General features: G+C 42.2%; 1 protein-coding gene across 3 annotated transcripts; it reads right to left on the bottom strand.

Annotated features, from left to right (window-relative positions):
- Positions 1-17: 17 nt before the first annotated feature.
- On the bottom strand, positions 18-27,674 carry FHL2 (four and a half LIM domains 2). Of its 3 annotated transcripts, none has more exons than XM_063127481.1 (6): positions 27,666-27,674; positions 12,097-12,276; positions 7,751-7,925; positions 2,867-3,036; positions 1,924-2,110; positions 18-895 (listed from the first exon to the last, which is right to left on the bottom strand). In XM_063127481.1, the coding sequence occupies exons 2-6, from the start codon at positions 12,250-12,252 to the stop codon at positions 744-746; spliced, it is 840 nt and encodes a 279-aa protein (XP_062983551.1). In that variant the 5' UTR covers positions 12,253-12,276; positions 27,666-27,674; the 3' UTR covers positions 18-743. The 3 variants fall into 3 exon arrangements, with proteins under 3 accessions (XP_062983551.1, XP_062983550.1, XP_062983549.1); XM_063127480.1 differs by lacking the exon at positions 27,666-27,674 and adding an exon at positions 17,664-17,889; XM_063127479.1 differs by lacking the exon at positions 27,666-27,674 and having other exon boundaries at positions 12,102-12,248.
- Positions 27,675-27,910: the final 236 nt, after the last annotated feature.

The raw sequence follows: 27,910 nt of genomic DNA, 5'->3' as shown, positions 1-27,910 counted from the left end.
ACTGAAATACAGCAGACTTTGTTAGAAATACATTTATTGCTTTGTAAAATACAAGGTGCAATGAAATTTCAAAACCAGTACAAGAAGAAACTGACAATGTACTTTGTGCAATGATCTTGCAGTGTCGTGCAATAATGTGTTGCGTACTTGAATCCATTTAAAACTCATGCAGCCCGATCCCGCGTACGTTTACTTGGAAGTTATGCCAATGTAGTGATAAGTACAATTGCAGCTGTAATCCCTTATTTTAAGGCATGGCACAAAACATCCTATTACTGATTGAACCTACATCCCATACATATTATCACCTACACATTTGCCAACTAGGACATAATAAATATTGATTTCTGAACTGTCAATGCACTAAACTCTGGCCACTGGAGTCTTTCAGGAAGCCCCATTTTTAAAATTATATTAGTTTCCCCCTGCATTTATATTGGTCATTTCTGAAGATCTCACAACTGGGTGTTTTGACTGATTTTGATTTCATAAATTAAATGTATTGCCTAACAGTTGGTGTCAAAATCACCTTGGCTCCATTCTGACTTTTCCTTCTCCAATGCATTTCTATAATCTAGAAAAGAAAAATAAACCCTTAACCGATGAATATATATTGCTGAAAAAACAAGTCACTACGTTTTCCACTTCTCAAAACTCATACACATCCTTACTTGTTTTAGAAAATATATGTATTTGTAAGAACAGCTTATTATTATCATCATCACTTTGCGCCTTTTCAGTTTTTAAATATCTTTCCCACACTCGGGGCACAAGATGTCATCCCGTTCTGTAAGGAAGCCGCGGCCCACTAACGACAAGGAGCACTTCTTGCAGTTGAAGCAATCATTGTGCCACTGGCGTTCTTCAAAGGAGATATACTTGGTACCTCCGAGTCCTGGAAGAGCAAAATAAGTCATAAGATCTGGAGCCCCACCACATAAACCTATTTGCGACAGATTCCCACATCAGATTTGGCGGTCAAGGAGACCTTATGGACCAAGATATGTGGAGGGGGTTGGTTATCCACAGGTTTCAATTGATGATCCTGCATACAGGAAATTAGATTCTTCTCAGTTCCTAGAGTGATTCCCCCAGATATGTTGAGCTATAATTCCCATCCTTCCATGCTGGAGGGCGCCATATCTGAAGGGCACCAGGTTAGGGGTGCTACAGAAAGAAATTCCTTGGATAACCCAGTTGTGACATAACATTTTCACGTGTGTGTGTGTGTGCGCACGTGCACATGGGATCAATTCAAAAAGTCAATCCTTACATGAGAGCATAACTCGAATGAAAACAAATCTTGCTGGAAAGGCTTCCAACAGAACCTGAAGCATCTCATGTCAACTGTGAAAATCTCTTTGGACTAAGTTGTGCTACTTGTACATCTTTGGAAGAGGACCTCATGCATCAGGGCATGTGGCTGTTCTTGCTCCTGCTACATTTTGAGCACAACAGTGGACGATTAGTATTGGCTCTTAAGTAACGGTTCTTCGGAGCTGTGACTGACAACATGTTCTGCCTTCATACCCTAGTCAGGTGCTTATGGTTAATTTGTATATCTTGGTTTTGTATCATTAACCTCGAACTATCCCTAAACAAAAAGGTTGGCCGTATCTTTTGTTATATCCAATTAATGCCAGCCCTTGGGGGGCAAGACACATGTGTTGCTGCTGAGTGCTGTTCTTTTGGCTACATGGCTTACATTTTTTTATTTATTGTTGCATTTCTATACAGCCCAACCCGCAAATTTCTCTTCAAATAACCCAGTTCAAGCTGCTGGATTCATAACTGAAACACCATCAAAGCCAATGCTGACCTTTCGTTATATGTCCTGGATACTATCCTGAACTGAATACTGTTACCTTTGTGGTGTTGGTAATTCTTTCTATTGTAAAAGAAAATGGCAGCAGGGATACTTACCACTTATTGGATTAGTGCATCCTGCACACTTCTTGGCATAGAGGCTGCAAAAGCAGTTCAGGCAATAGGCAAACTCATCCCGGGAAGTAAAACGTTGTCCAGACAGCTGTTTCTTGCATCCGGTACACACAAAACATTCCTTGTGCCACGGCTGCTCCCGGTAAGTAATTCCTCCTGTGGTGATTGGCTATTTAATTATTATTAAAAAAAATAAAAGAATTCACTGGTTATTTCTTTTGCGCCCTCTATTTTCTCTTAGTTCGCAAGTGTTTTAGAAAGAGGCCACAAACAAGTCCTGATATGTAGGGTGTTTCCAGAATGACAACTTCTAGTGTTATCAGTCAAATGACCTTCTGCAATCACTCTATCTTTTCCTCTTTGAAGGATATTGGGGAGGGGGGGAGAGATGAAAAAATGGTGGGAAAATACATAAAAGTTATAAGTAGAAGTCAACGTCTGAACCCTCCCCTAAAGTTCTGTGGATGAGGCAGGAAATTGCATGATAAAAGCCTCATCTGGAAGCATCCTTAGGCTTGGAAAAATCTTCATTTATCAAAATACCTTCTCAAACACACCTTTTCCATGAAGCTAATGGATGTGCAATTTACATTTTGCATCCCTAGTTATGACAGGATCTTTTTGGCTGTGGCTCTTGCTATGACCGCTTTGTATAAATCAAAGTTTGAAAGGTTGGCTGTTTTTAAGTAGCTGAAATGTTGATAGATACTGGAATAGTACATCGTTTCAGTGGTCTGAAACCTTCATAAACATTGGCACTGAAATGCGAAGTAGATAAGAGAGCTGGGTTGCAGTTTTGATCTCAACTACAGCCGACTAGTGCTGCAAGATGTTGCAGTGGGAGTGCTGACATTTATGGGTTGTTGTTTTTAATTGTGTGACACACTGCCTTGTGTGAGATTTTGCGTGAAATAATAAACAATACCTTCTTGCACTGGACACATTGCATAGCAAACTGCTTCTCATAGCAAGGAACACAGAAATTTTGATTGTCCTTGGGGATGAAACTCTTTGTTCCAATTGGCTGTTGGCACCGATGGCAGATAAAGCAGGTCTCATGCCAGCTATTTCCTTTATATTCCATCTTGCGAGTACCTACGAGGAGACCATAATATGAAATCCCGGCTCAGCTTTCAAGTTGCTTTCATAAAAAGGTAAGTAGAAATGTGTGCTCCATTTTTCAGTTAGCTTCCAACAAGAAGCAGGGCACGCTTAGCAACAACGCTTTGGTTGATACATAACAGGGATGCTGGACCAGACACTTCAGACAGCAGGTAGTTTGAGCCAAAATCCAGAAACCATCTTCCCTTTGCTTAGAAAACTAGTTCATTAGGGTACACTAGACCAGTTACCTTATGCATGTTTTTTGTACAGAGTGTTTTATGCCTGGGGTATTCAAATATGCCATTTCCAACCTTCACCATTGATGATACACAGACTATAGTTCAGGAAAAGCTGTACCACTTGATTCTGTTAATTTTAAAACTGGCCATGAACTGCTGAAAAGTGAAGACTCCCAGTTCCCACAATTATATATTCTGAGGGTTAAACTTGTTTACAAATACATGAGATAGCCAATTTTTTATATATGGATTCCTCCTCAAAGTGTGTGTGTCTGTTCACTCTCTGGAAACAATCCAGAGGAGAAGAAATCCAGAACTAAACAGAAATGCTTATGTTTAAATACTTCAAGGGGACCTCATTGGCTCTTAGATTGATGTGAAAGAGCATACCAGTTTATGGTAGATCATCCATTTTATTTTTTGGCTGCAGTTTAAGGGGGGAAATGCTATTACGATCAATTACCAAAAGGTAGGATTTGTCGTCCCCCCCACTTCCATTTAGAGTAAGCTACGTATTGAAACCTATGATATTTAATAATAAAAAAAACACACCTTAAGTATGCTGTAATCAGCATGCAAGGAATGCAGCAAGAGTGTTAATAGATAATTATCTTGCTCTATGACATTTTAAAGGGCTTCTCACATCTTATCGTTTATTAATCTGCTATATTAATAAAGGTATAATTGTACTACATTTAGTGCTTATGCGATTAAAAAAAAAAAGATTAGGTAGAGAGCTAAAGCATCAGGCCCTGACGTAATGAAAGGATGTTCCATTCAACAAAGCAGAGCTGATAATTAATAGAACAGGGCAGTTTCACCAAGAAGATGCTTGAGTACCCGTCTTTGAAGTGCTAAGATGCTTTTAGTTCTTATTTGAACTTCAGTATTTTGGCATAGTTTTTATTGCATCCTATGTGAGGTGTCTGCAGGCTACCTGCATGGGACAGCACACCAATACCTACCTACCATTCCTGAAATCACCATACTTGCCACTGTAAGAACAACAGAGCCTGGAGCATATACTTTCCTCATGAAAAATGGAATATTCAATGGTTGCCCTGGCTTTCTAGGTATCAGGTAATGAGAAGTTGTTTTTGCTGTCATTGTTATTGTACTGCACGCCTGGACAATGTGCAAACACACTTCATTGCTTTCCCTGTAGCCAGATCTGCATAGAACCCTGCATATAATTATTTTGGAAGTTTATATACCATGCTAGCTAGAACCCAATCAGCATTTGTATTCCCCAGCCTCACCCTGGGGTAGATTGGCAGAGCACCTCTGATCAGCAGCCTGGCTTTAGTCCATGGGGAATATCCTACACTGCCCATGCACTAGCAAATGGACCACTAGCGCAACAGGAAGGATCAGTTCCTGAAACAAGCCCGGAGTGTAAATGCTCATTTCCAGAGCTTACAGAAGGGAGCTATGCTAGCAGTCATTTCTGTTGGCACAAAACAAGCAGAGGCACAGTGGCAATATGGGGTATTGCTCCTTGTTATAGTTGCCAGCACCCATCCAGCTGTCACCCAAAGTAGAAATGGTTCTGGTGGTGGTGGTTATGGTGGTGGAGTTCCAAAAGGGAATTGTGGTAGGGTGACCATATTTGGGAAACCAAAAAAGAGGACACTTAGTGTGTGTGTGGGGAAGCAGCTTTCTGAGTCCTGCAGAAAGTACGTTATTCCCCCGCCACCTTAAAGAACCCGATTGGAGTGGAGGAGGGGAAAGGATTTCATTCTGCACCACCACCATCCACTCCAATTGGGGCCTTTTCTATAACGTCCATGAATGACCCACTTTCCCCTTTAAGACCTCAATTGGAGCTCGGAGTGGGGGAATGATGTGCCTCAAGAAAGCATGTCACTCCCTCCTGCCATGCTAATGGCAGCCTTAAAGGGGAAGGTGTGTCATTCCAGGACATTATTGAAAATTATAGAAAATCCCCCCTGACACCATGGAAAGAACAAAAACCAGGACAAATCCGGGGAAATACTGACAGTTGTTCACCCTAAATTATGGTTAGCCAGCAAACACAGGGCTACCTTTCAAGTTCCTCCCCCCAAAAAAACCAAGAGCAAGGGGCTGTCTTCTTCACCTCCCTCCCTCTGAAACCCCACAGTTTCTCCCTTCTGGGGTGGTGTCAGGTAATCCTGACACCAAAGAGGGAGCATGAGGTTTCCTGCAGCCATCTGGGTACTGAAGCCTCCCCCCTCCCAGCCTCTTCCTGGTGGAAGGTGATCGATCACCAGTTGCCTTTCATCAGGGACCACCCCTGGATTTGCCCCAGATTGGCCCTGGAGTGACCGCAGATGGCAGAAGAGCTGTACTGATGTCACTCCGATTGAAAAAGTCAGGGTAAGTTCCTGACTTTTTCAATCCCCAGCTTCATGGAAAAGCCCCGCTGTGGCTGTGAAGCTGTGCCTGCATCATATAACTGATGCAGTGCAGATCCACAGCCACCCCTGGGCTTTCCCCACATATAGACAGCCCCTAAGAGGATCAAAAGAGTTTTCAGAGGGCTTAAAGAGGCTGGTTGTATTTTTGAGGATCAGATTAAGTGTGCAAAATGCTCCGTTGAAGGTGTCTGCTCACCCACGTAGCCAGATTGGCACTGTCAACTGGGAAGCTTAATTGTCAACTTTCTAAATCACTCCTATACTGATCAGATCGGATGAAATAAAATCTCATCCATCAAAGTTTGTGCCATAATAAACTGGTTAACTCTTAAGGTGCCACAAGAGTCTGTTGGTTTTGCTACCACAAACTAAGATGGTTGCCTGCTCTCAGTAATGTTGTCTCTAGAAGTCCCAGTTCAGGAATCTCTGATTTAAAGGACTTCACAAACTTGGGCTTTAGACCTAGGCTTTGTAATGGTATCAAAGTGCATTGATAACTGTTGGGACCCATGACACATTCCCTATACTGTTTTCAAACTGATTTCAAAGTGTTATATCCTGTTTGGTGCAGATCTAGCCCTAGTTTGGTTTCACGGTATCTAGTTTAGCATCTCCACTGGCCTTCTGTTCTGTATGGCTCTTCTTCCACTGGGATGAAGTCTGGTTACTGCTCAGCACTGAGTTCATGATTAGAGCTTCTCTTTTATTTCCAGTGAAACCAGAAGAGGAATGCTAACACCTGCCTGTCACTCTGGGTCAGACAACAGTGGTGGTGCAGGAGATGCCACTGCCGACTTGCTAATTGACTCTCTGCCTGTCTAGTAAGTAACAAAGATGTGAGAGGAGCAATAGCAGCTAGTGGCAACGGTAGAAGGTGGACTCACAGAGGGAGGAGGCCCTTTGAGGGTGGCTTGCCCAAAGGCCCTCAAAAACCTGGAACTGGCACTGCTCTGCACAAATCCGTCATTTTTCCTTGCATCTACAGTGTTTAGTTCTATTTAAATCAAGTCTGTGTGATCCCAGTCAGTGCTTTTATGCCAACACAATCTAGGACATTTGCTAAAATATGCAGTAGGGGTAGGAAAGAACTGGAAACCTGTGACAGATTTTGGCCATCTGCTTCGAATGTAGTTGGATAATTGTGGTTTATACTTCCCTATCATATAACCCAAAACCTCTCTAATTTTAACGTCATGGCTCATCAAGCACAAAAATTAATTTGTGACATGAGAGGCAAAAAAAAAAGTTTACCAGTGATAATTCATTACTCACTGAATTCCTGACTTATAAGAAGTCAAAACTTCGTGTGTATGTTCCCCCCCTATTTTCAGCCCTGCCCCTAGAATCTATGAGTATAAACACTCATTTCACCAAGTTATTTCTTTCTCTTCAATAGTGATGATTAAAGCAAATATAATTGCACCTTGAAACCATAATTTGAGAGGCTGCTAGATTTGGAGGCAGAAAATTTGAAGCAGTTGTATTGCAATTGGCTTCCAGAGTTATAGAAATAACATTTACTTTGTAAGGGCACAAAATCTAGGGTGACCAGCTGTCAGGATTTCCAAGGATTTTTCCTGGTTTTTGTTCTATCTTGGGTGTCAGGGGGATTTTCTGTAATTTTCTATAATGTCAGGAAATGACACATTTTCCCTTTAAGGCCACCATTAGTGTGGTGGTGGCGGGGAATGGTGCATCATTCCCTCCCCCCCCCCCCACTGCTCCAATAGGGGCTTTAAAGGAGAAAGCGTGTCATTCCTGGACATAATAGAAACAGTCTGACTCCATTTTGTCTTTACAACAACAACCTCTTTATTCAGCCTTCCAGCACTGAGCGTCACATTCCTTCCCAAGGATAGCCTTATGGCAGTATAAATGCAAAGAGAAACCTGATAAGAATGGAAAGCCACACTGGCCAAACACACAACTTCCACAAGGGTCTTCCCATGGCAAACAAAAGGCTTCCAGGAATGTGGATTGCAGAAGAGCCTCCCAGTTGGTCTCAGAAGGCTTTTGTATGAAGGCACCTAAAGCCCGCTCCATTCCCCAAAGCACAGAAGTCCTAACCTGGCATGATGGTCTTCTTGCACTCGCTACACTTAGAGGAGTATTCATTTGAGTAGCATTCAGTACAGAGGAGATGCTCTTCTTTTGCAGCGAAAGGTTTGTCCACCAGTGAGTTCTTGCACTGGAAGCAGTGGAAGCAGGTTTCATGCCAGTGCCGGTCCTTGTAGGACAGATCCTGTAGAAATCCCAAACCACAAAGCATGCTTAATGCATAGCCTGCAATGTACATAAGGACATGGTAATCAAAAGAGAATAGCGGTAGAGTCTGTATTCAAATTGAACTAAATTTACCCACCAGTTTGTCAAGCATAAATCTTAAGGAGTACAATTAGCAGGCTCATTAGGCACAATATCAGCCTTCCCCAACCAGGTACCCTCCAGATATTTTGGACTTCAATATTTTCCCAGCAGCCCCAACCAGCATGTCTAGTACAGGAGGGTACCAAGTTGGGGAAGGCTGCATTAATTTTCCACAATGATAGAGTGAACATAAATTTGTATACTATTGGCATAATTTGTATATATGGCAGTATGGTTTGAGTCAGATAAACAGCAGAAAGAGGAGTTTGATTAGAAAAGAAACATCTGTTTTGAACTGTATAGGGCTGGGGGGAAATCTGGTAAACAGTGGCTCCGATCAGAAGACACTTTAAACCATGGCTTTAACCATGGTGACTAAGGCAAAAAGCCTTATTGACTGTGGTTAAAGCCATGGTTTAAGGTGTCGTCTGAACACAACCCAGCTTTCTGGCTTAATGACCATGGTTAAAGCTGTGGTTTAAGGTGTCCTCTGAATGGGGCCAAAACTTTTTAAAAAAGCTTTTTTGCCCTCTGAGCCAACAGCTAGCATGTGCAATGGGATGAAGAAGCATTGCTTTAAAGACAGCTTTTTGTTTTTCTTTTGTTTTTTGCTTGCATTATATACACACACAACTCCTTTAAAACAAGAGTTTGTGTTATGTAGGCAGCATCACAAAGAAACTGTAGCTCAGTGGCAAAGCGCATGCAAAAGTCCTGGGTTAAATGCCAGGCATTTCCAGCTAAAGGGGTCTTTTTGAGCAGCAGAACTGGGAGAGAACTCTACCTGAGACCCTGGCAAATGGGTGCCAGAAAGAGGAGGTTCCACTGAGCTAGATGGAGAAATGATCTGACACCATATAAAATTGCTTCATGTGGCTGCCATCACATCCGTTTTTTATCCCGCAATTTACCCAGACTTCCTCTTCCAGATTCTTTGCAAGATTAAAATCAGTTCCTTTACACAGGCAGACACATACTTTGATTGAGGGAATTCATTTTGTCTGCAAGTTCTATATGTTTCATTATACAGCCACTAGATAGTGCTATGATATAGCACAACTCCATCATTATACACATGGTCAATATATCAGAGCAATTCTCCTTGCTGCATTATCTCCAATGTTTTTAAGAGGAGGATAAAGGTTAAAATACATGGGAGAGGCCCTGGAAATTGATGCAAAGGACCCAAAAATGTATGTGAGTGACCAATCATGAGCATGCAATAAAATATTCTAAGTGTAGGTAAACTTCATTGAATCAGGTAAACCAGGTTTACAGAATAGGATTAGGGGAGCCACTTACATGTCAATCAAAAAGAGAAAATGAATTACCCAAAAAGGGGACAAAAGATGACAAGCCGTTGCATAATATTTGCATATACTAACTGATATGTATAGGTACACATTTAGAAATAATTGCTATAACTTAAATTGAAATACAAGAATTCTCAATCCAGTGAATATAAAGGGCGAGTCAACTACTGTATGGGAATACTCAGTGAATTACATCCACCTGTACCTATTGGGTCATTAAAATACTCCATCAGAATAATCTAGTGAACACTATTAAAACTGTCTCACTTCGTTCCAGGTCTCTGGTTGGAAATTCTTGACTCACCTAGGAGGAATGTACTAACTGCCTGTTGGACAATTTCAAAAAGAATATTTGAAAATGTAAACAGTTACTAATGCTTCAGAATGTGAACGAAAGTGTCTGTATCCCAAAGGAGACAAGAGTGGCTACTCCCCTCTCCTATTCTGCCCCTTCTCAACAGCTTTGAATGCTGGAGGCTCAAGCCTATTGTATCCATTTAAGGCAATTTTACTGTTATCACGAAACCCAGTTTTTCTAAGGCCAATTTAGAATTTTTTGGCGATAGTGGAATCCCTATCAGCTAGTTTGTTTAATTATCCAACAACTTCCTAGGACAAAATGCTCCTAGATGCACAAGTCTTCTCCGAGTATAAGTGTTGCCACAGCTGCTGCTACATGAGCCTGTTCACAAAAGTGCAGGGCCCCAAGCGCTCTGCCTGAAGTCATTTGCTTACCAAAAGAACATAAGAAGAGCCCAATTGGATCAGACCAAGGGTCCGCTTAGTCCACCATCTTGTTTCTCACAGTGGCCAACCGGAATGGAGAATAAAACCATGGAGTGCCATCCTTTGCGAAGTTATCTGTGTGCAAGTCCATAGGCTTCTATAGGACTTAGTGCATAATGGGCGGTGACCATTGGCCTTTAAAACTAAAGGAATTTTTAAAAAAGGAGTTTGGGGATTTGTTGGGAGAAATCTGCTGATGAGGAAACTCCCACTGGGGATAATGGGAGTTGTAATCCAACACATCTGGAGGGCAGCAGGTTGGTGAAGGGCTGGCATAGGGGCTAAATGCACGTTGGCTGTGATGGCTGGGGATGATGGGTGTTACAGTCTATCTGGAGGACAACAAGTTGGGGAAGGCCACCCTATGTCATCAAGAATATCCACATGGTGAGCAATCTTCAGTGGTTATGGAATACTGCCACATGACTGTGTGTGTGTGCGTGTGTTTTGGCTGTTAATGCACGGAGATCACTGAATTTTAATGGGCCCAAAGATAATATTACAAAGGCAATAGTACAGCAGCACACATCTGCTTGGTTATTCTCTCCTGTTACTACTAAGATGCTATTACCATCAGCTTCTCTCTCTGTGTGTGTATATATGAGTCTGCGCACACACACTCTTCCCACACAAATATTTTTCTAATCCTTCATAAGAAAAAGAACTCCAACTGTCTTCTGGCATATAAAATGATATCACAAACTTTCTCTCCCCTTGTAGAAACTCTTGTTTAAAAAACAGAGATATCGGATGACACCTACACTCCCCCAAATGATCTATCAATCTGGGTTGAAAAGTTCATCTGATTAATTCTCTTGCTCTGAGATTTGTTGGGGCTAGGCCAAACTCAGGGATCCTTCAATGTCAACACATGCAAAGTGCCCGAGGGCTTAAAATGATCTTAGTCATATGTAAATTCTGGGAAGAAATGGTTACCCCTTTTCTGTTTGTCAAGGCAGGGACTCTTTGCAAGTATAGGTTTGGATAGTATTATTTTTTAATGCTTCTGCGTATTGCCCCCTCCCCACCATCACTCTGAGCAGTATGGACATAACTTTTACCAATATAGTTCTGCTTTCATGTATGGGGCATTTTCCACTGATTTGCTAGAACTGTGTGATTAAAAAGGAGAAGAAAGTCTTGGAGCCAAATGACACCAGATGTGGAAGATCTGTGATCAGATTGTTTGACATTGCTATTTTCCTCTTAAAGTAGGCACTGGAGCTCCAATTTTGATTTGATAAGATGTTTAACTCTTCTTGATCTTTATCATGACTGTCTGTTCCTGCCACCGCCCCACGTGCACACACACACACACACACACACACACACACACACACACACTTTGGGGCTAGTAGTTTTAGGGACTGATTTGGATCAGGAAAAATGGCACAAAGGAAAGCGTTGAAGTCCCCTTTCCCCTGCGCCGCTGTTCTAATAAAAAACTGAGCACTCTCTAAGGTAACAATAAAAACATCCAATCATGACTCTTTTCCTCATCCTGTTTGGTTTGGCCCCAAGAGTGGAGCTACATATTACTGCAAACTTCCCCAACCTGGTGCCCTACAATTCCCAGCAGCCCCAGTCCATATTGGTGGCTTCTTTAAGTCATGGTGCATGCCAGGCGCCATTTGCTTAATTATTCACACAGGCATGGCTTGTTGTGTCATCCGACCTGGGAGGCATGGCTTGTTTGAAGGGGAAACAACCTTCAAATAAACCCACAACAGGCCATGGGTTATTTGAGGGTTGTTTAAACTGCGGTGATCATGTGAACTGGACCAATATGTATATTAGCTGAGGGCCCAATTTAAACAAGGTGTCTGATGAATGGAGCATTGCATGGCCTCATGTTTAAACTGGGCTTGAATACCTCCTGAGGAGCCTGTGAGTAATGCAAGAAATCTGATCCAAGAAGTAGGCTAATGAAATATATCTCCAAGGTACCTTACAATCGCAGCCAATGGGCTTTTTGCATTCCTCACAGCTGTTGGAGTACAGGCTCTCATAGCACTTGATGCAGTAGGGGCTGTCTTCCCTCAGGATGTACTTCTTGCCAAACAGGCTCTCCTTGCAGTAGTGGCAGTCAAAGCGTTCCGTCATTTTGACATTGAGTTTTTTGACAGCCTGTCAACAAGAAAACAAGCAGCTTCAGGTTAAAATGGTGTGTTACCTTGAAATTCAGAGGGGAAAACATATTGTAATAATGATGTTTTTTGTTTGAGGTGTTATTAGATAATAATAATAATAATAATAATAATAATAATGTATTATTAATTAATAATACTTATATGCTACTTTAATATATATTAAAAAATCTCTAAGAGAGCAAACCTATGGTCCCCGGGGTGAATGTCCCAGGGAACATAGGATAGGTCAGATTCCTACCTCTGAGATTGAAAGGGGGAGTCAGAGGTCCAACTCCCCCAATCCCTCATGGCCAGTATGTAAAGAACAATTCAGGCTGCCTCTCTGAGGCTGGGAAAGCAACCTCAGGGAGGGGAAAAGGGGGACATTTCATGTGTGGGGAGGGAGGAGACCAGAGAGGCCTGTATTTCCTTGGCCATATTAATTCGGGAGTTGAAGAGAAGCTGTTTAACCCATGTTTTTCACCTTCAAATTCCCTGCTCCCCTGCTAAATTTTAATCCCCTAGTTGAGTTCTGCAGGTCAAAGTGAGGCGAAATGGTTGAGAAATGGTGGTGGCTGGCACAGGCAGGGGTGCAAGTATTTGCAGGGAAGGTCCCCCTCCCATTGAGATATTGACCTGGTTCACACATAATGACAACGCAGAGTATGGGTTGAGTTAAATAGTACAACTGTCTTGGTTGTTGTTGTTTTATGATTGTAAAACTCCCTGAGGACATCTGCCAATAGGGCAGCAAATATATATATATATATATATATATATATATATATAATAAAAATAAATTAATATTAAAAAGTAAATCCATGTATATAAACCTGCTATGGATGTTATTAATAAATGTGCACATTTATATCTGGACATTGCTAACTACGCTGCCTTTTCTTGTCAAAACCATTCCTTTTCCCAGTACCTTAATTCTTTTCTTGTTTGTATGGATTTACAGTTTTTATTGGAAAATGGATGACAGTTCCTGGAAAAAGGACATAAAGTTCTCCCGAAGGGATAATTGGCAACGTTTTTGCAAACTACTGGTAGGGGCTTGAAAAGCGATCCTGGTAGTTCAGTTTGCTCCAGTGTAACAAAAGCAACATTGTAAATCTTTGCAGCTTTTGAAACAACAACAAAGATGCTTTCCAAATGCTTCTTGCATGGATTTATGCCTACAGATGTTCCAGATACAAATCTTCCTTTCTATCATGAAAGAAAATAAAGAGGAAAAGAAAAATTGCACATGACCACCAATCTAAGCCCTGGTGGCATGTGTGTGTGTGTGTGTGTGTGTGTGTGTGTGTCTTACAGTGTATGTGTGAGTGTGTGCACACTTAAAAAAAGATGTGAGAAGGAAAACTAAATTCCTATTTAAAGTTACCTGCTTGCTTGACAGGCAAAGAGCCAGGGAGGAAGGAGACCGTGGCATCTCCTGCTCGTCCTCACCACCACCACCACTGTTGTCTGGGCCAGAGCAAGAGTCAGGTGAACAAGTAGGTTGCAGTGGTGAAGAGGAGGAGTAACTCCAGCAGGCTCTTCTTAGTGGGCCCTGCTGGGGTGTGGGTTTTCAGCAGGTGCCTGGCCATGTCTACCGTTGATGCTGGCCCTACATCAGAAGGAGAAAGTGCTTGCTTTTAAGGTCTATCCCTGCCACCACTAATTGCTACCTGCAAGGAAGCATCTCGTCTGGAATGAGCCCATTTCTTTGGAGCTGTCTATATGCCCAGAAAGCCCCAGGGTGGGTCTGCTGTAGCCATCCAATCAGGGGTCAGATGGTGACCCCTGATTGGTTGCCACCCACTTGGGCAGAGCGCAGGGGGCGGGTCCAGCCGCTGGAAACCCCACACTTTTGCTGCTGCCTCGGGATTAGCCGCCACCAGTCCTATGCAGCAAAAGTGCAGGGGGTTGCTTATCATGGCAGCAACCTGCCACCATATAGGCAGGCAGACCCCTAGATATATAATTAAGTTTTTAATAAAACAGAAGAGTGCTATTCAAAACTCATGCTATAATGCATTCATACTTAAATATAAACTTGCCTTCATAATTCATATTTCTTGTTACTCCATATCAAATAAAAACCTTCTATCTCCCTGAAGTATGGGACTTCTTAGGCCCACCATCAAAAGCATATTCTAATATTGCACAGACTGGCTGTTTTTCCTCCCATTTCAAAATGGCGAGGAAGGAGGTGATTGGAAGGACTGAGCAACTGAAGAGAAAGAATGGAGTTTTACCCAGGGGGTCACAAAATCCTGGGCAGATTTGTCAGGAAATGAATTAAATAATATTGTTGCTAGGGAACATCAAGAGTCAAAATGTGGGGGAAAGTTTCTCTTGTGCCTTGCTAGGAAACAGAAACCACAGTCATAAGAAACGGAAAGGAATGCTCCAACTATTGCGGTTTGCTGGATTTGGCCACCAACCAATTCTTACGTTGGTGTAGAGTTTTTACAGTCATTAGCTGTAAAAATATATAATACTAAGAACGCATGACTTGGAAGATATGAACGCTGACCATTTGCTGCCAGATCCATTCAAAATTGTCAGTCAATGATAACAATGTGTAATTATTCATACAGATACATTGAAATGTGTTCACCAGAAAACACTCACATGCGCGCACACACCAGACAGCCCCCCCTGGTGTAAGTCACGTTAAAGCAGCTTTCCCCAATCAAGTGCTCTCCAAATGTGTTGGCCTGAAACTCCCATAATTCTCAGCCAGCACAGCCATTGGCCACATTGGCTCTGAAATATGGGAGCTGCAGTCAAACACACCGGGTTGGGGAAAGGCTACATTAAAAGGTAGGCCCATGTTAATTTCAAGTGTTATATTTCGTAATAGAAATATTTGGGGCAAGAGGCAGGCACTAGAAAGAGCTCAGAGGATTGTTGTCTTTGAGGATGGCCAGCCTCATTGGTCAAGGAGGCTTTTAGAAGACCCAGCAAAACTAGGTTCCTCCCCTTTACACACCTTGCCTCCCTAAGCACAGAGAAAAATGCCATGGTTCTAGGAGAGGCATCCCTAGAATGCCAATCCATGCACTGTCAGAGACCTGTCAGCTGTGCATGGCAGAAAAACAGACACCCCATTTTAAAAAAGAAAGAATCCAGGCTAGCTATTTCCTTCAGGAGTTCTCTCTGTGAACGCCTGAAGAGTATGGGTGGTTCTATCAATCTGCAGCACTTAGTTTGGCCTTTGAGTGTGCGCCAAACCATACTGGGCAATTTCACCCTGAGCATGTTCAGAATGCGTGCATGCTGCTTTCATTAAAGTGAAGCTTCAGTTCCAACTTTGATCAGATGAGTGAGACACTGGTACGGCCTCCGGGCTTTTTTCAATGCTTGTAGGTGTTGATTTTGTTGCAATGTTTCTTTTTTCCTGAGATCTACAATGTGTGGTTTAAAAAGTTGGATGAACCGAGACTCTGGGCTCATCTACTCCAAGCAGGATATTCCTCTATGAAAGTGGTATGAGAGCAGTATATAAAAGGCAGGAGCCACACTACTGCTTTATAGTGGTATTGAGGTGCACTGACAACTGTTGGGGCCCATTGACACATCCCATATACAGCTTTCATATCATTTTCATAGTGTTATATCCTGCTTGGTGTAGGTGTGTCATGGGCCCCAACAGTTGTCAGTGCACTTCAATACCACTATAAAGCAGTAGTGTGGCTCCTGCCTTTTATATACTACTTTCATACCACTTTCATTGTGGAATATCCTGCTTGGTATTGATGAGCCCTCTGAATATGGCTTTAGGTTGTTTCTGTGCAGGAATCTGTGTTCCTGATTAATACATAGATTGTAATTTTCCTGGTCTTGAAGTAAACCATACTGAACCTTACATGAGATGTCCTTTGGAAATATATTCTCTGTTGTTGTTTTGCCTAAGGGGAAACCACTTACTTTTTAATGTAGTAATTAGCAAGTAATTGACAGAGGAAATAATGTGGAGGAAGTTATTGCATCTGTTATAATCTAGCCTTCTCAGACTGGCCATGCAGGCTGGGGATGATGGAAGTTGTAGTCAACACATCTACAGGGTGCCAAGTTGGGAAAGGCTGTTATACATCAAGTGTATAACCCACCAAATCCCACTGAGATCAACAGAGCAAAAGTGCACAGGTAATTAACTCTTATTGATTTAATGAGACTCTAAATCCTTTTGCTAGATTGTATCCCAGTTCTCCTGCATATGCTTAACATCTCTCTCTTTTCATGCATGGATCTCAGGCATTTGTAACAGATGGCAAATATGGCAACTATTCAGTCTAAATTAAATCATACATTTGCTTTAACAACCCCTGGAAAGTATTTCAGCTAGTGTGGTGATCCAGGACATTATGAATCAAAGGCAGAGGTAACAGGGTGGAAATGGGAAGGGAGGGAGGGAGTGACCCACTAGTCTAGTAAGAGTGCAACCTTATGCATGTTCAGACAGAAAGAATTACAAATCCCAGTAGGACTTCTTTCTGTCTGAGCATGCATAAGATTATGTCCTAAGACATACAAAGCAACCTTGGATGTCTGCTTAGATAGAAAGCTGGGATGTCAATATTTATAAATAAATAAGTAAATGTGACAAGACATGAAAGTTGGTGTTGACTGACTTTCATGTATTTTTCTCAGTTATAGATATTGAAGAAACATTACAGAGATGAAACACTAAATGGAAAGAAAGAAAGAAAGCTAAATTTGTATGGTCCATTTCAAGATCTTGAAATAAATAAAAGTACAGTCTAAAGTACTACCTTTCTTTTAGCTGTTTTGCCTAAACGGTGTGTGCGTGTGTGTGTGTGTGAGAGAGAGAGAGAGAGAGAGAGAGAGAGACGGAGGGAGAACGCACGCACAAACGAGCAAGGGAGCTTTGTTTTCTGTGCTTCTGCTACTACAGAAATTAACGAGCTTCTTTGTTGCTCTAGGAAGCAGGAAGTGTTCACAGAATTGTAAAGAAACCGCGATCTGAACACTCGTTTATTTGTGATCTTCCCCGGGGCTTCTCCAGTATAGCACCGGATAGCAAAAATGGTCTCAATGTGGAATGCCACAATGTCATCTCCCCCCTTGCTCACATCTCACGTTCAGACACAGAACATCCCCCGCCCCAGGCAAAAATCATTTGTTTCTACCCAAGCTCTTTCTATCGTCCATATTTGTAGGTTTTAAAAAAAGCCGAGGGCCACCCCTCTTTCCTTATTGTAGCGTATATCTTGTATGCCATTTAGGGCGGTTGCTTTACCCCCCTAACCCTTGTCCCGTCCTATCCAACATCACAGCCTCTCCTAGCATCCTTTGTCAGTTCCAACCAAACCTCCAAAGGTTTGCTGTTGGTGGCTCTTGGGGAGGGGACGAAAAGGGATGTCTACTTACAGGCAGGTAGTTAATTGTACCCTCTGGAGTTGGGATGGGGAGTCACGTCCATTAATAAATGGCTGACACAGTGACCTGCCGGCAGAGAAGAGGAGTTGTACAGCTAGCCAGGGAATCCTCCAGTCTGTGCAAGCAGCTCTTCGGATTTCTGCTCAGCCGTCTGTGTTGTGTGGAAACAGGCGTCTGCCTTCACAGCCTAGTGAAAAACCCCTGTGTATCATTTTACCATATAAGGAGACAAAAGCACGAGAGACACTCGCTCTTTGAGGCTTGGTGCTGCTGGCAGACGCAATATCTTAGGGAGCAGATCCTGTCCACACCTACCCCCCCACCCCCATCACCATACTGGCTTTTATCAGCTCCATCCCTGAATGTGTCTCTCTGTGTGTGTGTCTTTAATGAACACGATACTAACAATCAGACTTTCTACTCCATCTATTTGTCTTTTCATTTTTGATGTTGTTTTAAATTCCGCATAGATCCAGTGTGGTGTAGTGGTTAGAGCTGGAAGTCCTGGGTTCAAGTCCCTACTTGGCCATGACGCTCCCTGGGTGTCTTTGGGGCTGTCACGGATTCTCAGCCTAATCTATCTGACAGGGACACTGTGAGGATAAAATGGAGTGACTCATGTACGCTGCCTTCAGCTCCTCGGAGGATAAGGTGGGATATAAATGTAATAGGCAAATTTCTAAGCATACCACCTAAGCTGAGCACTTACTGTCTGTACCAGGAAAAATGTACAAGCACAAACAGGCACACCTTTCCTGCTGAACTTGCATCTCCTTGTCTGGTTAGGATCATAAACAAGAGGATTATGCTGATGTTATCTCTTTGTGCTTCCTGTACTGCCCACTATGAACTGACGTACTGTGTAGCTACAGCTTATCAGGTTAAATTGAACGTGTGTGTGTGTGTGTGTGTGTGTGTGTCAGTGCACATCTCTAATATGTGTGTGTGTGTGTTTGTATAGGTACATACATACATACATACATCATGTGCACTGACTCCCTCCCTGCGCCACTTCAACTCAGACCCTAACTCAGCCTCCAACTTCTGCTCAGACCAATTTGAAGTCTGTATACTTCAGCTCAGTATCAAACCTGAGTCAAGGTTCCGAAAGCTGTGTCTATGCTTTCTGTTGACTATCACTGGAAATTAATGAAGAACACTGTGACTGTTTTTTTCTCTTGGCCTGAATTGGAGCTAGTAGCTCCATAGGAGGGTATTACACCTGCCTAATATATATTAAAAAATAGGTACAGATTCTTGTTTTTTTGTGCTATACGCCTTTATATTTTGATTTTCTTAAAAAAGAAACTGCCAAAAACATTTGTATTCCTTGGAAGAATTGGATGAAAAATTCAGAATTCGTTGCCCGAGACATCATATCTGCCAAATTGGGTGAGGGTAGCCTTGATGTTTTGAGGGTCTCCAAAAGAGGACATACTTATCTCCCTACGGTCCTTGTGGACCATTGTTCTGAAAATTACTGATTATTTACAGGTGTCCCTGAGTTAGAAACCAGCAAAGGTTCAAAAGGAAAGACACAGCAGTTCATGTTGGAAGTGGAGTTCTCCAATTTGGAGGAGGAAATGATTTGATTTCCCTTCCCTTCAACCACCACAGTTTTTTGGATAAATTGGTATGAAAATGCACAGGTCATTATTGGTGTCCTCCGGACAAGAAACTCACAAAGTTTCAGAAGAATAGGAATTATGATGTCTGAAATCCAGTTTAAGTTCCCCCCCCCCCATAGTTAAGTGTGCTGGCACTCAAAGTTAAGTGTGCTGGCACTCTCATGGTCCTATCCTTGCCCTCCCCTAAAAGCCCCATCACATCTAGGTCAAACGTGCGGCTCCCGTCGCTTCTCTGTCACAGGAAGTAATTAGCCCCATTCAGTCTGGTAGGAGAGAGCAGCAACCCAACTTTCTCAGGGTTTTTTTGTGGCGCAACTAAGGACAGAAAGGGCAGAAGATGCGCGAGAGGCATGTGAGTAATCTGTGAGTGCCCAGTAATGAGCGTGCAGTAAAATGCTAGTTGGATGGAGTTTTAAATCACAGTGATGGGAGACCATGGTAAAATGTGCTCTAGCATTAGAAGGTGAACCTGTAAGTCTGGGCTGAAAAGGTAGCCAATTCATTGGACTGCAATTGGGTGGGAAGGGTATTAAGCCTACAGTACCATGCTTACAACTTGCTTATTTCTGAGTAAACATGCAGAAGATCAGGTTGCAAACCTCCTGCAAAAGTAACTTGTGCTGGAATTCTATGCGCACGTTCCTGGGGGCAAGCTTCATTAAATAATGAGGCTTAGTTCTGAATAGGCATACATAAGGATTGTATAAGTGAGCAATATTTATCTCCCCTCCACATCCAACCCTCTCCAAACTCTTGTTTTTATTACACTTTCTGTTCATAGGAAGGCCCGGGATAGAGGACGGAAGAAGTAAAGAATAACAGTGAATGGAAATGAAAGGGGGTGGGAGGGAGAGAGATAATTCCCCAAGCCAAGTGGCTCCTTACACAGAGATAGCATTTCAGAAGAATTTAGGAGGCTGTGGAGGGTTTGTAAGGATTGCACATACTTAAATTAACTTTATGAAGTGAGGTGACTGAGGGCTTTTTAATGCGCTTTTTTTAACAATAAAACCTGTTTAAAAGGCCCAGCGCTTCCTCAACCATGATGTTACATAGTCCTAACCTTGCTTTTGGACCAATCTGAGGCTTGCAGCTACTTAGGAAAAATTAAAGTGGAGAGGGAGAAAAAAGATTGTGGAGGCTGATTGTATCCTTTGCTAAGCTGAAGCTACTAAACGTCTTCAGAAGCCAAAGGTTCCAGTTTGAGGTAGTAAAATCAGATGCTGTGTGAAATACCAGTATTTCACTTGGAGCGCTTCCTGCCCTTCTCTCTCCCTCTTCAAAATGTCATTGCAAACAAGCTCCCAACAGTGGGTATGGAAGAGCAGAACAGAAGGAAGAGAGAAAAAGAAAAGGAAAGGAAAAAACAATGAGCAGACTATGGAAGGAAAGGTGGCAGTCTCCTTTCTAGTTTTAAAAAAATGTTGTTTCATTATACAGCTGCTAGATGGCACTGCTGATATAGTGGATTAACCTTGTTTATCAGGTTATCTGCGATCTTTTTGAAAGCTTGATAAAGGGAAGAAAGTGCAGGAGATATCCTGGAGGTTGACAACATTGGGTAAAGGATGTGAAAACTTCTGTGAGCAACAAATAATGAGTGTGCAATAAGTAACTCATGTAGAAATGCTCTCAGTGACCAGTTTTCAGAAAAAAATAAAGTGAAATACATCCTATTATTTGATGTCCAGGGTGCGGGAAGCCCTCAGAAGTCTAGTATGTGCAGGGGCAGAAGGCAAGGCCAACTATTCTTGTTACAGGATGTAGCTCAAGTTTAAGAATTTCAGTTACTAAGTAGGAGCCTTTACAAGTTTGTTGATCTTACTGAAACATTGCCAGGGCAAACATAATAAATATAAAAGCTCTTGAGAGGAGAGTTATTTGGTCATGCTGTAGCTGACATATATGCTTTTTAAAAACGTGTTCAGTGAATTTTCCTGCGAATCTTGGAATGACTTATGTCATTGATCTTGTGTGTGACCATATGTATGTGTTTGTATGAGAACGTCTCCCACAATACCAGAGACATTTTGGCAACCTAACTGAATGAGGCCTAAATTGAAAAAGGGTGCAAACAACATCCCTGTCACATTGTAGTATAAGATTCCAGGCCTTTCTGAATTTCTGGGGGGATAAAAAATGGGGAAATACTTAAAGCTTAAATTTAGCGCAGACACATAGACTGGACTTGCATGACAGGACACTTTATTGTGGGTAACTAGCCATGATGGGTTGTCTTGTCATCTGAACCCAGACTGCTTACCAAGCAGACTGCTTATTCATAGAATCATAGAATCATAGAATAGTAGAGTTGGAAGGGGCCTACAAGGCCATCGAGTCCAACCCCCCGCTCAGTGCAGAAATCCACCCTAAAGCATCCCTGACAGATGGTTGTCCAGCTGCCTCTTGAATGCCTCTAGTGTGGGAGAGCCCACAACCTCCCTAGGTAACTGGTTCCATTGTCATACTGCTCTAACATTCAGAAAGTTTTTCCTGATGTCCAGCTGGACATTTCTGGGCAACAAGCCATGCTGGCAACCCATGGCTTGTTCTAGGGGTTGTTCAACCCACAATTAGTTGGTGTGTCATGAGAACCCTACAGAGGCATTTCACTGAGGGTTGTGGGATTGGCCAAAGCGCTACTTGGCAAGAGCAACAAAAATCCCTGCAGCTCTTCATAATCTTGATTATAAATGTATGACATGAATTTCATTTCTAAACAACAACAACAACGACAGCAACAACATAGCTAATAATTTAAAGCATGAGATAGGTAAATAATAAAACAGACACTATAAACCTAGGAATTCTAAAAACTTCCCTTGAGTCTTAAATCATTGCTAACTGTTCACAACATGAGAAGCATAGCTTCCAGTGTACGCAGGAGGCAGACTTCAACTAGGTTGAGGACTGGTGGAAAGAAAAGCAGAAAAAAGCTGCTGAACTTCTCCAACCTGTGGAGGACTGAAACAGCAAATCTCCAAGTTGTTATCTAGCAACCCGAGCAAGAAAGAAGGGCCTTGCAGAGGTGGTAACTTTGGCATTACTATCTACACACTGAGAGATGAAAGGATCTGTCCTGCAATGTTGGAACAAGGAGCCCAGTTTTCAATTGTTTGCTTTCCTCACTTGGATGCTTCTATCTCAGCATGAAGACAGCTTTCTGAATTGAAGCCTTCAAAAATGCATTCTTTTATGACTAAGGACTTGTTGATTCAAATTAACTCTGCAAAATTTCAAGCGAATGATCGTTCCCTAGAGATAACAGCTGTACAGGGGAAAAAAGTTTATTCTAGCCTTGAAGCGAACACACACAAATATTCCACTACTTTATCAGAGACAGAGCAAACGATAAACAACATAAATTCTTGAAATCTTCCATTTTCTTCAGAAGTAGCAACCCTACAGCCTCCGTGCACCTGGTATGGCATGTATTATTGGAGGAGGAGGAGGAAGGTACCTTTCCTAGTAGAACAAATATCAACAACCACTCAGAATCAATACTGAAAATGAAGCAGGATCTGTTTGTCCCCATTGTGGGTCTCATGGTAAGCCAAGAAACGCTTTAATGAATTATCTACAAAATATAGATTAAAAACGTTTCTTCAAAATAATTTTTAAAAACTCTCTTTTTTTTTCTTTTTTCTTTTTTTTTTTTTTGAGGTACATTGCTGTGCCAGAACCAGTTCTCAAGGCAAAACAATTGAAACTGCGACTTCTTGTTCAACGTTACAGTGCAGTTACCCTATGCCAAACGGTCCGGAATCTTCAGCTGGTACAAAACAGGGGAGCCCGTTTACTAACAGGCACTGGCCGGCGAGATCACATTCCACCAGTCCTTTTACAACTTCATTGGCTGCCAGTCCAGGTCCGGGCCCGATTCAAAGTGTTGGTATTGACATTTAAATCCCTAAACAGCTTGGGGCCAGGTTATTTGAAGGAACGCCTCCTCCCATATGTATCTGCCTGGACCTTAAGATCATCTACAGGGGCCCTTCTCCGTGAGCCCCTGCCAAAGGAAGTGAGGCAGGTGGCTACTAGGAGGAGGGCTTTCTCTGCTGTGGCACCCCGGTTGTGGAATGAGCTCCCCAGAGAGGTCCGCCTAGCGCCTACACTGTACTCCTTTCGTCGCCAGCTGAAGACCTTTTTATTCTCTCAGTATTTTAACACTTAATTTTAACTTAAATTTAAATTTTACTGTTCTAACTCTGTATTTTGATCTTATATCAATTTTGCTGCGTGGTTTTATCTGGTTGTGCTTTTAATACTGTATTTTGTAATTGTGCTTTTAACATGTTGGTTGTTTTATTATGGTTTTAATTTTTGTGAACCGCCCAGAGAGCTTCAGCTATTGGGTGGTATAAAAATGTAATAAATAAATAAATAAATTATCTGCAAGTGAATGAAACACGATCTCCTGATGGGCCTGTTAAAGCAGATATTAAAACAACAGCAACAACATATTACTGTTATGCAAAATCATGAGTGTTTTCACAAATAAATGCAAATGAATGGAAATGTAAAAATTTGGGGTTATGTGCCAATTAGGAGTGGTTGAACAGAGACTGAATAGGATTTTAATGAAAAATTAAATTAGCCTTTAACAATCATGTCAGAGGTTTTAAAAAAATATAAATGGCACTCCCTCATTACGTGATTTTCATTGAATGGGGATGGAGGTCTAACCTTCCACCCTGGTCAAAGTCCCAATGAAAATGCAATTTAAAAGAAAATGCAATTTACAAATGCAGTTTAAAAGAAAAAATATACTCTTTCATAAATTGGCACATTGATAATATTAATAATTTTAATAGTCATCTTGGTAAGATCAATTCCTCAGTCTTGATCCAACACCTCTTGTATTTTTGCTGCAATAAGCACATTGTAACAAATGTAACATGAAGTCTGCATTGCCATAAAAAAAAATTCAGAAATGCAGCTGCCTGATCAGAGCAGCATGCAAAGAAAGAGCCGCATACAAATATATCATTATTATCATTATATTTTTATTATAACAGGGAAAGCAGCAATCTTCGCTCATACTCAATTTATAAAACTCATGAACCATGATACCTGTTCAGCCAGGGCCATGCCTATATGAGGTCGCATTGGTACCTCGAGGCCCATCTTCTCACATTTGCGCTCCTGCCGGGTAGTCCCCACAGCAAGGAGCTCAAACGCGGAAGAAGGGACCACCGTTGCCCCTAACGCTCTATTCCTCCCCTCCCAGTTGTTTCCCTCCTCCTCCTCCTCCTCCTCCCCATGGCAGAAGAGAAGGCAGTCACGGAGGGGGGAGTATGCACCTCGCTCCATTTTTATTTATTTTAATTTTTTACATTTTAAATGCAAAGCTCCACAGAGGTGAGGTGGCAGGCCAGCGGCCATTCAGTTCGCTGAGCCACCTCTTCCCTCTGTCCCTGTTCCCCCAGTTCTTTAAAAAAAATAATACAGTGGTTTTTTTTACATGTTTCTGTGATGCTCCACTCGTCCACAGAGGAGGCCTAGCAGCCATTCGGTTCGCTGGGCCATCCCTTCCCCTGTCCAGCCAATGGTGACCAATCAGGTGTCGCCATCAGCTGGGGCACGCTTCCACCGCAGCTCCGAAGCAAGGCAACATATGGCAGATGTCGTCGCCTTGCTCCAAGTGGGAAAAGTCAGGGCAAGTGCCCAACTTTTTAAAACCGGGGCTTCAGAGGAAAGCCCTGTGATGGCTCCGTGATGGTGGCTGTGTTATATAAATGTCCTGCTGCCACTGTGGGGCTTTCCCCTTGTCAAGGTGTACACCATCTGGCAAACTGCTACTATTGACTGGGGCAGAGCGGTAAAGCAGCAGTTTCTGCAGCTGAAACTCTCCCCACGGCCTTTCGATCCCAGTGGAAGCTGGTTTCAGGCAGCCGGCTCAGGTCGACTCAGCCTTCCATCCTCCCGAGGTTGGTAAAATGAGTACCCTGTTAGTTGGGGAAAGCTAATAATGGCCAGGGAAGGCAATGGCAAACCACCCCGCTATAAGGCCTGCCAAGAAAACGTCAGTGAAAGCTGGCGTCCCTCCAAGAGTCAGTAATGACTCAGTGCTTGCACGAGAGGTTCCTTTACTCCTTTTCAACTCAATACAGAACAAATCTAGAGAAGAAATCGTTCACCTAATAATTTATCTTATTTAAAAACAAAAACAAATCTAAGATGGATATTATTATTTTAAAACAACAAAATCCTTTATATTGATAAGGCACTTTGTGGTAAGCTTAGAAAGGTGGCTTAAAAAAAAAGCCTTGCAATTAGATCACTAGCATGCTGAGCTAGGGAGTTAGGATAGAACTAATCTGCCTGACAAGGTAGTTTACTATGTGCATGCCTAATTCGATGCAATGCCATTTGAGTTAGAGATCAGACAAGGATCAGATGAAAGTGCATTATTTTTCCAAAGTTGAAAAAGAATAGGGTTTTTTTTGGGGGGGGGGGAGAGAATTTAAAAACAATTCCAGTTCAAAATTTTGCTTGGAAATTTACTTGCTCATGTTTTGATCCATTATAATGCACATAGATTATGCATGTTTTCTCAGGAGTAAGTCCCTCTCTGTTCAATGTATGTCCCACTCACCCAGCTAAGTAGGTGCAGGACAGCAGCCCTAATTTCGATACCTAAAACGGGGATAACACGCCTTTTCCGACTTGGAAACCCTTGGCCCCAGGACTGTAATACATATTGCACATAAAAACAATTGCTATGTTAATTTTCCCAATCTATGAATACTCATAGACAATCACTCTAACTTCCCCATGTAAACATGCTTTGCAAACGAAACAGAGCACTCCCTTGAGATCGCTCTAAAAGGCAATTCAATATGATGAAGACTTTATAATGGGTGTTTGGCAGCTGCTAATGCCACTACTTGGCACAATAATTATGACAAAGTCCTCTCCTGTCACAAGTCACGCATGGATTAGGGTCGGAAACCCCCCCCCCCAACTCTTTTAGCACAGTTTCCATTACTTCTAATGCAAAGCTGTTTAAATATACGATCAGAATCATCTTCTAAGAGGCCATCAGAAAGCAGCGTCTGGGAAATAATTCAAACGGCCTTTCATTTCCTAGTTGCTTCCCCGCTCATTAATATATAAAAATAGTACAAATTCATCCATGTCTAAGAAACAGAATGTTCAACTGGTTAAACAAACAAGCACACAGACAATGGGCACATAGACAAATGCCATTGTTACCAGACGTTCTGAGAGTAAGTCAAAGTCTCAAACTGAAGGAAGCGCTTAGAGAAAACAGAGCCTTACTGTCCAGATCTTATAGAACTAATTAGACCTGCCCATGCGTCACCACGCATCACGAGGACAGACCGAAATCCATTATCTTCTTGATTAATAAAGTTAACGAATGGTGACCATGTACATTCAAATGTATCAATATCTGATTGGTCTCTTAAATGTCTAACACTTTCCTGCTACCAAATATGCAGTGGCAAAGGGGAATTATAAAATGAAATAAAAGCCTTTTTTCTCACCCTCAAGAATAGTATTTCATCCCCTATGCCATCAAATCAACAGCCTTATTCTTTGTATGTTTACTTAGTGTGAAGGAAGTCGTGAATGGGATGGACCGTTCCAGGAATGCATGCCCAGAACTGTAGCTGAAATTACTCAAATGCAAAGATTCTAATGTCCTAAAAGAAAATATTGGCAAGATGTGAGGCATCCCTTAATTCAAGGTGTGCCGCTTGTTCTTTTCTTTTTTGCAAAACAACAATGTCATAGAACTTTTGTTTCTCTTTGTAAGCTGCTTTAGGGGGAAAAATAATACTTTTGAACAGTGGGATAGAAATACTGAAAACAAACAAAACTGTCCCGCCAACCCCTGACAAGACAATTGCAGTATTCAAGTGTTACAGTTATATGGGGCAACCCTATATAACAGGCAAACCTATTTGTGATGACTGATGCACAGGTTGCAGTTAAAGACAGCAATGTCAGATAACTGAGGCTGCAGTCCTATTCGCAGCTACCTGGGAGTAAGTAGCACTGAATGCATTGCCTGAACTGGCACACATAGGATTGTGCAGCAGTAGAGCACTCCGTTCCTTTCCCATGTGCAGCAAAACTACTATGAGGCATGACCAGCAATTGATACCACTTCCATCATTTCAGAATAAAGACAAGTGAGCCGTGATCACAGCTGAGAACACCCACTTTTGATCCCCTGATTCCTGTTTGGGTGATGTGGTAAATATTGTGTATTTCTTGCAGGCAGGATGGAAGGAAAACCCACCCTACCCCACCCCACCCCACCCCACCCCCAGCAGTATTGCAGGGTGAAAAGGAGCAGCTGAAAAGATTGCTTTCTCTCTCTCTCTGCGCTTACCTTGCCGGACGGCTTTCCAGGCAGGGAATGAGGGGAGACAAAGGCAGGCAGAGAGGCTTATTGCTTTATTGGATTACCCAAACTATGTATTTAGCAATTAGACAGTCAGGAGTTCATTGGCCAGATGAGCTATAAATACAGTATCTCAAAGGAGCAGGCCGTCCTCGGAGATAAGAAGCACAGCATCTCTGCAACTGCTCGCCTTTTAAGGCATCATTATGGACAGGAGCACAGGTCTGCAATGG

Source organism: Elgaria multicarinata, chromosome 5, assembly GCF_023053635.1.
Source record: "Elgaria multicarinata webbii isolate HBS135686 ecotype San Diego chromosome 5, rElgMul1.1.pri, whole genome shotgun sequence".
NCBI classification, from domain to species: Eukaryota; Metazoa; Chordata; class Lepidosauria; order Squamata; family Anguidae; genus Elgaria; species Elgaria multicarinata.
The sequence above is the reverse complement of the archived record's forward strand: the minus strand, read 5'-3'. Positions and strand labels throughout refer to the sequence as shown.